The following is a 15,703-nucleotide window of genomic DNA, read 5'->3' as shown; positions in this document are numbered from 1 at the left end:
CAACTCTGGATTTACAGTGACAAATCCATCTTTATTGCTCAATTTGACCCTTCTCTCTGACTCTTTGTCACCAACTGTCATGGCTGTAATAGCTGGTGACAAAGAGTTTGTACAAAAACTCAGTTTTTTTTTTCGTCTTTTTCTTTTCACAGAAAAGAACTACATTACGTTTTTTTTTTTTTTCCCCTCTTTCAAGTTTTGCAATTTTTTTTTTTTGTTAATAAATTTTTTTTTTCAGGTAACTAAGCAAAGAAACAATAAAACATCACCAATGAGTGGAGCACATTAACTTAAACAGGCAGAAGAAAAGAAGCAAACTAGTGAGATAAAAAAAATCGTGAAGTTGACATTTTACAAAACAAACTTATCTGAAGTATTAGATGTTGAGCCAGCAATTGCAAGTATCTCATAATGACAGTTCTATTTGTGAGGCAGACATCATTACATAAAATGAATCAGAAATTTCAACGGATTCCAGTCATCATACTCCTGATGTAAAAACAGGTATTGTTCCCAAAAGTAACTGTGTTCCAGAGACTGAACTTGTTCATGCTGTAAATAATAGGACAATAGATCCTGGACTGTGGGTTGATTTTAGTGCTGATGATATTTCCTATTGGATTGATCGTGGATTAAAAAACTGCCAGTACCACTCAGAGCATTTTGATTTATCATGTCGAACATGTGAAATTGATAAAAATTCCAGGTATTGTTCACAAACTTTGTTTTTCAGCATGAAGGCAAATGCCAAGAAGTATACTTGATACTGGCTATTCGATTCACCAACAGCAGGGCCAGTGTACTACTTTGTATGTAAACTGTTTTCTAATAAATCCTCAATCTGACTTACAGCAGATAGATTTTGTGATTGATGAAATATATGTTATTAGCATTAGTAATGGCCATATGATGCATGGAAACCTAAGGCTTATGGTGCACCAGCCAAAAATAAAAAAGTAAAATAGTATATAAATCATAAAAGAAAAGGAAATAGACAACCTATGCATGTCCCTCCTCCCGTAGGCAGCTATCCAGCTGACTTTTGAATTTCCCCAAACTGTCTGCCTCAACCACCCATATAGGTGGTTGAGGCTGACTTATTCCAGTAATTTATAACTTGCTTGCTAAAATAAACTTCCTGCAATCCAGTCTAAACTTCTCCCTCACCCATAACTTGAATTTATGGCCCTTAGTTCTAGAATCATAACCATGAAAATTTTGCCCTCATTCATTTTACTTTTGCCTCTCAGAGCCTTAAACACTTCAAGTCTTCTCTAAGGTGGCTAGTTTCTAAGATGATCCCACAGATCCCACCAGGCAAGTTACCCATCTTTGGACTCTTTCAAGAAGCTCAATGTCTTTTTTTAGGTGCGGTCTCCATACTTGAACACAGTATTCCAAGTGTTGTCTAACAATAGCCTTATATAATAGGATTATGACATCTTTATCAACAACATAATTGAACAACATGAAAACAGCACAATTCACAGAAATGCAATGGTGACATTATTTAAGTCAAAGACAGGGTTTTAGTTTGATACAAAAATTGGAAGAATAAATCAGAGGAGAACCTGAATAATGGCAACATGTTTTGCAGCGTGTTGTAGCTGTGATTGGATATTTAGCTGAGTGTGGTTTCCCTTTCTGAGGACCCAGTGAGACATTTGGATCATTACAGAATGGAAATGTTTTAGGACTATTAGAATTTGTGGTCCATTTTTAGCAGGCCATATTTCAAAATATGGGAATATGTAACATATCTAAGACAATATGCGATGAACTAATTGACAAGTTTGTTCAGTTATTGTGGACGAAATAAATTCTGCTGGATACTTCAGTTTATCTGTTTATTCTACTCCTGATCTTTCACACACTGATCAGATGAATAAGATGTGTGTCGCCCACAGATGGAAAACAGTGGAACAATTTCTAACAATTTCATAAATTGGAAAGCCACACAGGAGAAGAAATGGCAAATCAAGTGTTGGATTATCTGGCAAGTTTGTAAAATAGATTTTTTAAAGTACATAAGGATAGTCAAAAAGTACTTATTTCATTTTACTTTTACCTATCAAAGTAGGCATAAAAGTAAATTTTTCTGCAATTAATAGTTTCATATTTGTATTGTTAATACTTATGCTCTTTCAGCTATTTCTAAAATATTAGCTGCCATTATAAGGACAAACAACCTAAAAATGAGGTGATGCAATTTTTTTTTGAACATAACTAAGTGTAATAGATGCCATGCAAGCATTCCCATCTACATTTTTTGTAATTATTGGAATGCTATGGGAAGGATATCAGTACAATTGCCTCAATAACATATTTTTCTACAGTTTTTGTCACTCAGCTTGTATGATTAACTTGCAAAGGATAGGTGAATTATATCGCAGAATGAGTGGGATAAAACAGATACAGCACAAAAATTTTCAGATGATGAGGAATGGAATTAATTTTTTAAATCATAATTAATGAAATGCAATTTCCAGTTTAATAACAAAATACTAAAACAAATTTCATAATTAAAAAAAATAATTAAATGTAACAGACTGTTAACAAATGTTAGTTGTAGTTGCAGGCGCCTCCGTAGCCAGGTGGGAAGGAGCAGCAGTGCATAGCACACGCTTCTTGATTAGACCGGGGTTCGAGCCCGTCACCACCAAATACGGAGGATGCGGAAAGGTCAAGAAATGACCACCGCATATCCCCAGAGCAATATGGCCTTAGCTGCTAATGCTCCTAAAAACCAAAATAGTTGTAGTTGCAGCTAGCCACCGTAGAGTTAAACTTCTTGAGAGATGAAGTTTGCCCTGACCGTGATCCATAACAAATCTGCACGTGCTGATACTTTCTAAGGGCTACCTGAACATTGTTTTTCTCTGTTTATGTGTTTCACGATCTCAACTTTATTTATTTTTTTTTTTACATCAATATTTCAGCAGTGCACTGTTTCATTGAGTGCATGTTTGCATAACCTAACTACTACACCTTACCTTTCAGGTATCTGGTACTAACCATTATTGAAATATTTGAAAGTTGTTTTATAATTATTCTCTACTTAATTTTGTTAAGTTAATGTATCTACAGAAATGTGCTTCTAAATATATGCTTTCTATTAAGTAGCAAATATTAATATGCAGGTCTATTATGCAAAGAAAAAACGAAGGGCACAGCAAACTCAAGGAGAAGATACCAGTCACAAAAAGGAGCGAAAGGTATACAATGATGGATATGATGATGAAAATCATGATTATATTATTAGGAATGGAGAAAAATTTATGGACCGCTATGAAATAGACTGTCTCATAGGAAAGGGATCTTTTGGCCAGGTGATTAAATTTTTTTTTTTTAACATAATCTCTCTCTCTCTCTTTTTCTCTCTCTCTCTTTGCATATATATATATATATATATATATATATATATATATATATATATATATATATATATATATAGAATATTATTAGAAAAGTAAATCAATCCAATAATAAGAATACCATCAGGGACTTAAGAAAACGCAAAAAAAAAAAAAAAAAAAAATTATTATTATCGCTTTTTACCGACAATCTAGATGACTTCAACTGGGGCCAACCACCCAGAATGAAGGCAAAAAACGACAAGAAGTTCTCTGTTTCTGTGATGATCAATATATGCTAAGTAATTTAAATCTAAACCAAATATAAACCAGTATAGGCCGAATATAAATCGAATATAAATAAATCGAATGAAGATAATTAATTAAGAAAAAATTTTGAAATATTAGAATCAAAGGTAAGAAATATAAGTAAAATATAAATGTAAGCATATATTAATCATCGTTGACCCGACAGAGAACGTAATTTAATGATTAAAATAAGATTAAATATATAATACATACTACATTTGACCGTATCTAGGACATAATGTAATAGTCGTCAAAATAATAAGTGGTGCCCCCTATGTGATGGATACGGTAAAAATAAATAAATAATTAAATTAATGCAAAGAGAAACATGCAGATAGTAAGAAGAAAAACTAAAGGAGTAGGAAAAATAGAACCTGAACTCCACAAAGGCGAAAAATAGTGGTATAGATAAGAAATAGTTTCTCCTACGTCCTCGGATTGCCCTAATAATTTCGGAGAAATAAAAATAAAGAGTGTAGGTCAGCTTAAAGGCATTACAAGATATAAGTTGTGGCTCGGGTATGCCCGGGATCGCAAACCCGTTCCTATAGTAGGACCCTGAGCTGAATTTGCATGTTATCTCAGCGTGAATTTAAGTAAATTTAAATGAATTTAACTATATGTATTAAAAAAAAAAAAAAAAAAAATATGATACACTGTAATTTGCAAGCCGGTGGGTACAAGTTTTCTTCGCCGTAAGACACCAAGAATGCAAAGTGTATCCTATTTACATATATACATGGCACTAAATATAACGATTTTATTGAAATTATATTGAAACGATAGGTTCAGAAAACAAATTTTTGAAATTAATTATGCTTATTGCTTTCCTGAAGTGATATTTCAGGTAAGCGATAGGGAAATTATTATTAATCAACTTGCCGTACAACGCTGTTAAGCCTGTTGAACAATTTTTATTAAACAATTTTTATGTTGAACAATTTTTATGTCTGTATATATATATATACAGACATATATATATATATATATGTCTGAGGATATTTTATATAGAGAGATATGATAAAAGTTTTGTTTCTATAAATAAAATAACAGGGACATTAATTTTGTTCTTTTCCATTATCATTTCAGTGAATTTTTGATCTTAATAGAAATAATTGGTTAATTTTGAACATCCACTTAGTTTTTCACTAAATGCTATTGTTAGAACTGAAGGAAGAACTAACAACATGAACTTTCTTTTTGAATTCTGTTCTTGTTAAATTAAGTATGGAAATTCGGGATTCTGCTGGCAGTTCAGATTGTATGTAGTACATTCAGAAAGTTCCCGGAATTGCACGCTCGCTTGTATTTATTGATTCTTTATTGGTTAAACCTAAACATTATTGGTTCTGGGTGACTTCCCAGGGGAATTGGTCTCGTGCCACCACAGGTTGCAGATGGTGGAATGGCCCTCAGGGAGAGTTTGTTGTGAATAAATGCAACTGAATAAACAGTTATGGACAATGGGATGACATCCATCAGCAAGAAGTGGTGGAGTAGACTGTGGCAGGTTTACCTCTATAAAAAGCTACGATTCTTATGACGATGGATGTGACATGCCAAGGGTTGGCTGCCATCAAATAAGGCGACGACAACCAGCTGGATGTTGGGGCAGCGACAACATTCTTCTTGACCAGCAGAAGATCACAGAAGTGACAACGGTGGAATAGAAAAGTGCCAGATGGAGGATCAGAAGCATGATTGTTTGTTTGTTATTTGGTTTTTAGGAGCATTAGCAACTAAGGCCATATTGCTCCGGGATATGCGGTGGTCATTCCCTGACCTTTCTGCATCCTCCGTATTTGGTGGTGACGGGCTCGAACCCTAGTCTAATCAAGAAGCGTGTGCTATGCACTGCTGCTCCTTCCCACCTGGCTACGGAGGCGCCCAGAAATATGAGAAACAGCTGGTGCACCCAACCCCATAGGGTGTCATTGCTGGCAAGGAAGGCAATGGGAAACCACCTTGTACATCTATCCCTGGTAGCTTCATGACATCAGAATCAAATATTAGTGGAAATGGGATTCAGATTCAGCAGGCAGAAGCGGTGAGTGTCATTATCGGCAGGAGAAGAAATGAGGCACGCCAGGTCGCAAACCAGCAAAATCCTTGTAATAATTATCCTTTAATGAAGATTGGCACATGGAATGTACGAACATTGTTGAAGAAAGGAAAACTTGAAAATGTGAAGAGAAAAATGAAGAAAAAGACTAAATATATTAGGTATAGCAGAGACTAGATGGAGACTTCATAAGTGAAGATATAAGGATAATATATAAAGGAAGGAATGAGCCAGCAAGGAGTAGCTGCACTTCCAGATAAAAATGTACAGAGAAGCCAATAGATTTATTGATTATTCAAGTCTGTTTACCAAAAAGCAGCCATAATGAGGATAAAGTAGATTAAGTATATGAACAGAAAGAGAGGAAATAATGGAAGAAGAACTGGGGGAGTCGCAAATGCATGATCATTGTGATGGGAGATTGGAATGCTGTCCTCTGTGAAGGAAGGGAAGGAGATGAGGTTGGGGACTATAGACCTGGGACAAGGAATGAGATGGTCAAGAAGATGATAGAATTTTGCAAAAGAAGAGAGATGTTTGCATCAAACCATGTTTGATGCAAACATAGACAGGAGAAAAGAAGAAGATACACTTGGAGAAGACCAGTGAATGTTGACAGGTACCAAATCGACTATATTTTAGTCAACAAAAGGTACAGGAATACAGTGAAGAATTTGCATTGCTATCCGGGTGCAGATGCTGATTCTGACCACAATTTAGTGGTGATGAAAATGAAGATTATGCTCAAGAGAACAAGGGGTTCAAGAAAAAGAAGGAAATGGAATTTAAATGTACTTGAAGACTGAACTGAACTAGCGGGAGATTTCAGAGGGGCAGTTGACAGGAAGATGGTGGATGGAGAAGAAATAGAAGTGGAGAAGAGATGGGAAAGGTTTAAAAAGTTTGTTGTAAGAGTAGCTGAGAGCAAATTAGATATAATAGATTAGAAAAGGATAAGAAAACATGGAGCACAGAAAAAATGATAGATAAAATGGAGAAGAGAAGAAAATCGAAACATTTCTTCACTTTTTGCAAGAGGCAAGGATTAAATATAGGAGTTTAATAATGAACTTAGAAGGGCAATAGATGAAGCAAGAGAAAAATGGTGGCAAGGACAGTACGGAGAACTAGAGGAAATGGCAAGAAGAGGAAGAAGTGGTCTAATGTATGAAAAAGTCACGAGCTTAACAAATAGGAAGAATAAGACTAGTGGAAAGAGAAAAGACAAGAACAGAAAAATTCTAGATGGAAAGAACAAATTAGGAGAAGATGGAAGGAATATATAGAAGAGCTATATTTGAGGTATTGCTCAAAGCATCAAAGGCGGATATTGTTGGGATATCAGAGACGTGGTGTCACACAGATATAAAGAATGCAGAACTGGAATCTGGGGAGTACAATGTGTACAGAAAGGATAACAGGATAGGAAGGGAGGAGGGGTTATGCTATTAGTTAAGAAACACATAAAATCCAAGGAAGTGAAGCCAGTCGACATCGCTGGACAGTGCAGTGTCGAGTCAGTTTGGTGTGACATAAACATTGGGAGATCAAAATTGAGAGTAGGAGTGTGCTATAGGCCTAATGACTCTGATGAGTATAATAAGAAACTATAAAGGTAAATAGACTGGGCCAGTACATCACAGAGTCTTATAATGGGAGATTTGAATTTCCCAGATATTGACTGGAATTTGGGGGCTGGTCACTCACACACTAGCAAGGTTTTTGCGGATTTATTGGATGATTGTTTTCTAAAGCAGCATGTTCGGGAGGCAACTAGAGGGAGCAATACTCTTGATTTGATTATCAGTAGTGATTCTTCATGCATTAAGAATCTGCAGATAAAGGAACCACTAGGTGGCAGTGATCACAGTGTATTGAAGTGGGATTTACTCAAGGAGGTAACTACCATCAGAGGTAAAGGGAAGGGTTTTTGTTTTCGTAAAGGCAACTGTGATGGTCTGAGACAGTATTTAAATTCTATACAGTGGGATCAACTGATGATGTTAGCAACAGCAAACTCAAAATGGGAAGCATTCAAGGAACTAATCTTGGAAGCTACTAGGCTTTACATACCAACTAAGAAATATTGTTCAAGGTTTAGGCCTAAATGGGTGTCAGATGAACTAATGAGACATGTGGCAGAGAAGAAAAATGCATGGAATACATACAAATTAATGGGTGACATGGAAGCCTATGATAGATATAAGTTGATCTGTAACCAAGTTACAAAGGAAGTTAGGCAGGCGAAGGCAGATTACGAGAAATCTTTGGCAATGGATGTAAAGAAAAACAGCAAAGAGTTCTTTACTTATGTAAACTCTAGAAGGAAGGGGATGAATCAGATTGGTCCACTTGATATCGATGGTTCAACTGTTGATGATCCTGCTCAGGTAGCTAACAAACTAAATGAATATTTTGCATCAACATTCACACATGAGGAGGTATTCAGCGAGGGGAATGCCAGAGGTGTATTCAACTCTAGCAGTAAGCTAAATAATCTTGTAATAACTGAGAGTAAAGTGGAGGAGAAATTGTTGAAGATAAACACAAGAAAGGCACCTGGGGTGGATGGGATCTATCCGGTTATATTAAAGGAGGCAGCAAAGGAAGTAAGCAAACTCTTAGCCATAATTATGAGAGCTTCTTGGACTCAGGGGAGAGATACCCATAGACTGAGGGACCAGAGAGGCAATAGGAATATTAGCATTAGCATTGGCATTAGTAGAGGCATGTGATGCAAGAAAGCAAGCTTATTCAGCATCAGCCAAAAAAAAACAAAACACACCACTCCCATTTCACCCCCTCCGTTCGTTCGAAATACTTGTCCAGTTGAGCCTTAAATTTGTTTACGCTATCAACTTCAACAACAAGTGATGGAAGTCGGTTCCACCAACCAACCATCCGCTGGCCAAAGGCAAATTTCCGCACATCTATCCGATATCAGTCCTTCCTCAATTTGAATTTATGCCCTCTGAGGTGATTATTCTGAGCAAGATGAAGAATCCCATTGGCATTGAGCATGCTCAAACCATTCAAAGCCTAATACACCTCTATCAGATCACCTCGCCGGTGCCTAGTCTCCAGACTCTGTAATTTGCAAAACTTAAGCCTTTCTTCGTAAGAGCAACCCTTTGTTCCATTCACTAATCTTGTTGCCCTTCTCTGTACCCGTTCCAGCAACTCTACATCCTTCTTGAAATGAGGCCTCCAGACCTGTATACAGTACTCAAGATGTGGCCTAAACCATTGCTTTATACAAGGGAATAATCACCTCCTTATCACTGCTAGAAAAATTCCTGTATATCACTGAGAAGACACCATGAGCTACTCTTGCAGCTCGTCTGCACTGCTCAGAGAACTTCATATCTGCCTGCACAATTACCCCCAGGTCCTTTTCATTCTCCACCACTGTCAGTGTAGTACTGCAGAGTTGATACGTTGCTCTGTGGTTACTGTTTCCCATATGTAGTACTTTACATTTGTCAATGTTAAACTTCATTTGCCACCTCTCAGCCCATCTGTTCAACCTTTCCAGATCCTGTTGCAGCAGCATAGCATCAGTAGTGTCCTTAACAACCCTGCCAACCTTTGTATCATCTGCAAACTTGGACATTAAACTTGATATACCATCATCAATATCATTCATAAACACTGAAAACAACAACGGACCCAACACTTAACCCTGAGGAACTCCACTAATAACATTAGTCCACGATGAGCAGTGTCCATTGATTACCACTCTCTGTCTTCTGCCACTCAACCATCCCCTTATCCATAGCAGCAGTTTGCCTCCAGTGCCACACTGCTCCAATTTGTGCAGCAGTCTTCCATGTGCAACTGTATCAAAAGCCTTTCTAAGATCCAAATATATAATATCAAAGTTATTCCCTGCATTCAGTTCTTTTGTGACTACATCATAGTATCCAATCAAATTGGTCAGGCAAGACCTGCCCTTAACAAAACCATGCTGCGTCTGAGCTATAACTGAATTCTTGTCTAGATGATCCTGCAGTGCTTCTTTAACCAGTGCCTCCATTAATTTACCTGGAACAGAAGTTAAACTAACAGGTCTATAATTACTTGTGTCAGCCTTTGATCCTCCTTTGTGTATTGGGGTTACATTTGCACATCTCCAGTCTATGGGTACCTCCCCTGAGTCCAAAGAAGCTCTCATAATTATGGCTAGGAGTTTGCTTACTTCCTTTGCTGCCTCCTTTAATATAACTGGATAGATCCCATCCACCCCAGGTGCCTTTTTTATGTTTATCCTCAACTATCTCTCCTCCACTTTCCTCTTAGTTATTACAAAATCACCTAGCTCACTGCCAATGTTTACTTTACCTACGTCATTCTCCTTCCTGAATAACTCCTCATGCGTGAATGTACATGCAAAATACTCGTTTAGATTGTTAGCCACCTGAGCAGGATCCTCAACTGTTGAACCATCAATATCCAGTGGACCAATCTGATTCATCCCTTTCCTTCTTGAGTTTAAATAGGTAAAGAACTCTTTTCTGTTTTTCTTTGCATCCTTTGCCAAGGATTTTTCGTAGTCTGCCTTTGCCTGCCTAATCTCCTTTGTGACTTGGTTACAGACCAACTTATATCTATCATAGGCTTCCATGTCACCCATTAATTTGTATATATTCCATGCATTTTTCTTCTCTGCCACATGTCTCATTAGTTCATCTGACAACCATATAGGCCTAAACCTTGAACAATATTTCTTAGTTGGTATGTAAAGCCTGGTAGCTTCCAAGATTAGTTCCTTGAATGCTCCCCATTTTGAGTTTGCTGTTGCTAACATCATCAGTTGGTCCCACTGTATAGAATTTAAATACTGTCTCAGACCATCATAGTCGCCTTTATGAAAACAAAAACCCTTCCCTTTACCTCTGATGGTAGTTACCTCCTTGAGTAAATCCCACTTCAACACACTGTGATCACTGCCATCTAGTGGTTCATTTATCTGCAGATTCTTAATGCATGAAGAATCACTACTGATAATCAGATCAAGAGTATTGCTCCCTCTTTTTGCCGCACGAACATGCTGATGTAGAAAACAATCATCCAATAAATCCACAAAAGCCTTGCTAGTGTGTGAGTGACCAACCCACAAATTCCAGTCAATATCTGGGAAATTAAAATCCCCCATTATAAGACTCTCTGATTTACTGGCCCACTCTATTTCCCTGTACAATATCTTATTATACTCATCAGAGTCATTAGGCCTATAGCACACTCCTACTCTCAATTTTGATTTCCCTATGCTTATGTCACACCAAACTGACTCTACACGGCCCTGTCCATCGATGTCGACTGGCTTCACTTCCTTGGATATATGTGTTTCTTAACTAATAGCATAACCCCTCCTGTCCTGTCTATCCTTTCTATACACATTGTATTCCCCAAATTCCAGTTCCGCATTCCTTATATCTGTGTGACACCACGTCTCTGATATCCCAGCAATATCTGCCTTTGATGTTTTGAGCAATACCTCAAATTCATCAAATTTATTTACCAAACTCCTAGCATTGGTGTACATGCAGGTATACATGCACCTGTTTCTATTCCTAGCTACCCTAACACAACCCATGTGTTTACTTGTACTGCAATGACTCCCAGCAGTCTCTGAAATATCCTGCATCTTGTTTTTAAGGCTTCTGCTCATTTCAATAGAAGCAGTGCAAGAATCACTTCCACCTCTGCTAGTGGCTACTGTTAATTTATTAGTCCTTGTATCCCCCCCAACTAGCAGTTTTCCGACCCTCCTAACATTGCCTCGACAGCATCAGCAAAAATTCTTGCACCCTTTCTATTTAAGTGTATCCCATCCCTGTAGAAGCAATCTCTCCTGTTAACAAGTACAGTCCAGGCTGAAAAAAATTCTACCCCTTGAGCCTTGCACAATCCCTCCAGGGCCGAATTGATCGATAAGGCTCTCATCATATACTCCCTCCTATCGTGTCTGGGCAGAATTGCAGACACTTTCAAATTCAACCCTAATTCACGGCTTTTTTTGAACAGTGACCTGTACTTGCTAAGTAATTCCGCCGGTCTCCTTATCTTAATGTCATTAGTGCCAACGCGTACAACTATATCACCTTTTGTGCTCTTAAAAGATGATATCCGCTCTACGTCATCAACCTTTGTCCCTGGCAGACATAACCCTGGTCCTATTCCACCTATCCTTTTTACAAAGCATGTGCCCTGTTTCCCTGACAATAGTCTCCAACAGCATGGAAATAGGAAAAGATCTGGCAATCTGTTTTGTTGATCTTGAAAAGGCTTTTGACAGAGTGACAATGTGACCCCAATTCACAAAGGAGGATCAAAGGCTGACACAAGTAATTATAGACCTGTAAGTTTAACTTCTGTTCCAGGAAAATTAATGGAGGCACTGGTTAAAGAAGCACTGCAGGATCATCTAGACAAGACTTCTTTTGTAATTCGGACATGGCATGGTTTTGTTAAGGGGAAGTCTTGCCTGACCAATTTGATTGGATACTATGATGCAGTCACAAAAGAGCTGGATGCAGGGAATAACTTTGATATTATATACTTGGATCTTAGAAAGGCTTTTGATACTGTTGCAAATGGAAGACTGCTGCCCAAATTGGAGCAGTGTGGCATTGGAGGCAAATTGCTGCCAATTGTTGAGGGGGAGAAGACAGAGTGGTAATCAATGGACACTGCTCATCGTGGACTAATGTTATTAATGGAGTCCCTCAGGGTTCAGTGTTGGGTCCATTATTGTTTTCTGTATTTATAAATAATATTGATGATGGTATATCAAGCTTAATGTCCAAGTTTGCAGACGGTACAAAGGTTGGCAGGGTTGTTAAGGACACTACTGACACTATGCTGCTGCAACAGGATCTGGCAAGGTTAAGCAGATGGGCTGAGAGGTGGCAAATGAAGTTTAACATTGAGAAATGTAAAATACTACATATGGGAAACAGCAACCCCAGAGCAACGTATTAACTCTGTGGTACTACACTGACAGTGGTAGAGAATGAAAAGGACCTGGTGGTAATTGTGCATGCAGATATGAAGTTCTCTGAGCAGTGCAGACAGGCTGCAAGAGTAGCTCATGGTGTCTTATCAATGATATGCAGGAATTTTTCTAGCAGGGAATTGGAGATGATTATTCCCTTGTATAAGGCAATCATCAGGCCACACCTTGAGTACTGTATACAGGTCTGGAGGCCTCATTTCAAGAAGGATGTAGTGCTTCTGGAACGAGTACAGAGAAGGGCAATAAGATTAGTGAATGGAACAAAGGGTTGCTCTTACGAAGAAAGGCTTAAGGTTTGGAAATTACAGTGTCTGGAGACTAGGCACCGGCGAGGTGATCTGATAGAGGTGTATAAAGGCTTGAATGGTTTGAGCATGCTCAATGCTGATGGGATTCTTCCTCTTGCTCAGAATAATCACCTGAGAAGGCATAAATTCAAATTGAGAAAAGGCAGATGTAGGATAGATGTGTGGAAATTTGCCTTTAGCCGCATTTCCGCGGGTAGCCAGCGCGTAGTTGGTTGGTGGAACAGACCTCCATCCCTTGTTGTGGAGGTTGATAGCCTAAATAAATTTAAGGCTCAGCTGGCAGGTATTTTGAACGAACGGAGGGGTGAAATGGAAGATTTTTTTTTTTTTTTTTGGCTGATGCTGCATAAGCTTGCTTTCTTGCATCATATGCCTCTACTAATGCTAAGAGCTATATGATAAAATAAATAAACCTAATGTCTGGCCTGTGATAGCAGAAGATGAAGAAAAAGACTTTAGGGCCAAAACTAATCAGGAGAATTTGGAAAGGCAGTGGCCTCAATAAAAAGAGTCAAGGCAGCTGTACTGGATGATATGCTAGCAGAAATTATAAAAGGATTTAGAGAAGAAACAAAGAAAGAATTGTTCGGGATTTGCAGGAAAATCTATGAAGGTGGAAGCTGGCCCAAAGACTTTCTAAAATCCATAATCATCCCATTAGAAAAAAAGAATGCAACAAATTGTACCGACTATAGGACAATCAGTTTAATTTCCCACTCGTCAAAAAATATTACTAAAAATTCTCTCAGAACAAATTAAAGTAAAAGCGAGGGATTGTGAATTCATAGATCAGTTTGGGTTCAGAGAAGGTTGTGGGACCAGTGAGACAATAGGAATATTAAGAACACTAGCAGAAAGAAGCATGGAAATAGGAAAAGATCTGGCAATCTGTTTTGTTGATGTTGAAAAGACTTTTGACAGAGTGATTTTGGTTAAGCTGATGGAAGTCCGTGGAAGGATTGGCCTTGAAAAATGAGACCTAAAACTAATTTGGGAACTTTACTACATGGGACAGATACCTGTGGTTCAGCTTGATGGAGAGGAATCAGAAGAAGTAGACATTGGTAGGGGTGTAAGGCAAGGATGTTCCATGTCCCCTTTGCATGTTTAATTTATATGCATAAGCATTGATAAGAGTACAAAGAAGAACAGAAAGAAGGTGTAAAAGTAGGAGGAGAGAAGATAAAGTCAATAAGATTTGCAGATGACCAAGTATTTATTGCTAATAATTAGGAAGAATAACAGAGCTCCTTGGATATCTTGAAATAAAAACAAGATAATGTTAATTTCAAAGTGGCCAGGAAGAAGAATCAATGTAACATTAGATGGAAGAATATTGGAACAGGTGGACAGATACTTGGGAAGCATGATGACAGAAAATGGAAAAAGCCTGGAGGAAATAAAAACAAGAATTGCAATGGGTAAAGAGGCAGTTAGTAATAGAAAAGAACTATTGAGAAGAAATTTCAAGAAGGAATTAAGAAAGCAAACGGTGAAAACATTAATATGGGCTGTGGTACTATATGGCTCAGAGACATGGACTCTGGGAAGAGAGCAAATTAGATAGCTAGACGTTTTCGAGATGTAGGTATGGAGGAGAATGGAAAGGGTGAAATGGGTGGGCAGAGTGAGTAATGAGGAAGTTTTGAGGAAAGTATAAAAAGAGAGAGAACATTAATAAAAGAACTAAGAAGAAGAAGAAGACAAAAGAACTTTATAGAACATGTATTGAGAAGAGATAGCATGTTGAGAAAGTGATTGAGGGGAAGAGAGCTGTTGGGAGAAGGAGAATTGGAATGATGGAGTGCATGGGAAGAGGAAATTATGTAGGAATTAAAAGGAGAGCACAAGATAGAGAAACATAACATCAGTGGAGCCCTGAACCTGTTTGAGGGCAGAGAACTTGGAGAGAGAGAGAGAGAGAGAGAGAGAGAGAGAGAGAGGACATTATGACCATAATGTTTTGTGGGGCATTAACGTTGACTTGGGCGCACACATGCCAAGTGGGAACTGGCTTGACCACTTCACTCATGTATCACAGCTGATTAATTACCGATCGATTGACATCATGTTACGATCAAGCTCCTTTTTAGATTTAGGAAAAGTGCTACAGAGATGCTGCAAGCATTACAGCACGTTTATGGAGATGATGCTTTGACCAATTAAACCACTGGTTTAATTGGTTTAAAAATGGACAGGAAACACTGGAAGATAAACCTTGCAGTGAACGCCCTTCACATCACAGAACGATGAAAATGTCAAGAAAGTGAAGAAACAATCTCAACAAATGGCTGTTGTTGAGATTTCTCATGAAGTTGGACTGTCTGTAGGCTTTAGTAAACACAATCCTAATACATGATTTAGGGATGTGTCATATGTGTTTAAAGTTTTTTCCACGATTGCTGTCAGATGATCAAATGGATTGGAGGAAATCCATTGCAGGTGATTTGTTCAAAAAGTCTAAGCAGGATCCCATCTTCCTAAGAAAAGTGGTCACTGGGGGATGAGAGTTGGGTGTTTGCCTATGACCCCGAGATCTATTATCTGAATGGCACTCAAAAATGTCACAACGGCCGAAGAAGTCTTGTGCAACAAAATCCAACATCAAAGTCATGGTGATCATTTTTTTCGACGATGAGGGCATAGTGCACCA

General features: G+C 38.1%; 1 protein-coding gene across 1 annotated transcript in view; it reads left to right on the top strand.

Annotated features, from left to right (window-relative positions):
- Positions 1-15,703, top strand: part of LOC150080627 (dual specificity tyrosine-phosphorylation-regulated kinase 1A-like) — a 332,070-nt gene that overhangs the window by 107,738 nt on the left and 208,629 nt on the right. Inside the window, exon 3 of the mRNA XM_090380761.1 lies at positions 3,141-3,329. Coding sequence (XP_090236887.1) covers positions 3,141-3,329 — 189 coding nt within the window. The remainder of the gene's footprint in view (positions 1-3,140; positions 3,330-15,703) is intronic.

This window comes from Mastigoproctus giganteus, chromosome 9, assembly GCF_048544385.1.
Source record: "Mastigoproctus giganteus isolate SK-2022 chromosome 9, ASM4854438v1, whole genome shotgun sequence".
NCBI lineage: Eukaryota > Metazoa > Arthropoda > Arachnida > Uropygi > Thelyphonidae > Mastigoproctus > Mastigoproctus giganteus.
Note: the sequence above shows the minus strand (reverse complement) of the source record. Positions and strands in the feature narration are given on the sequence as shown.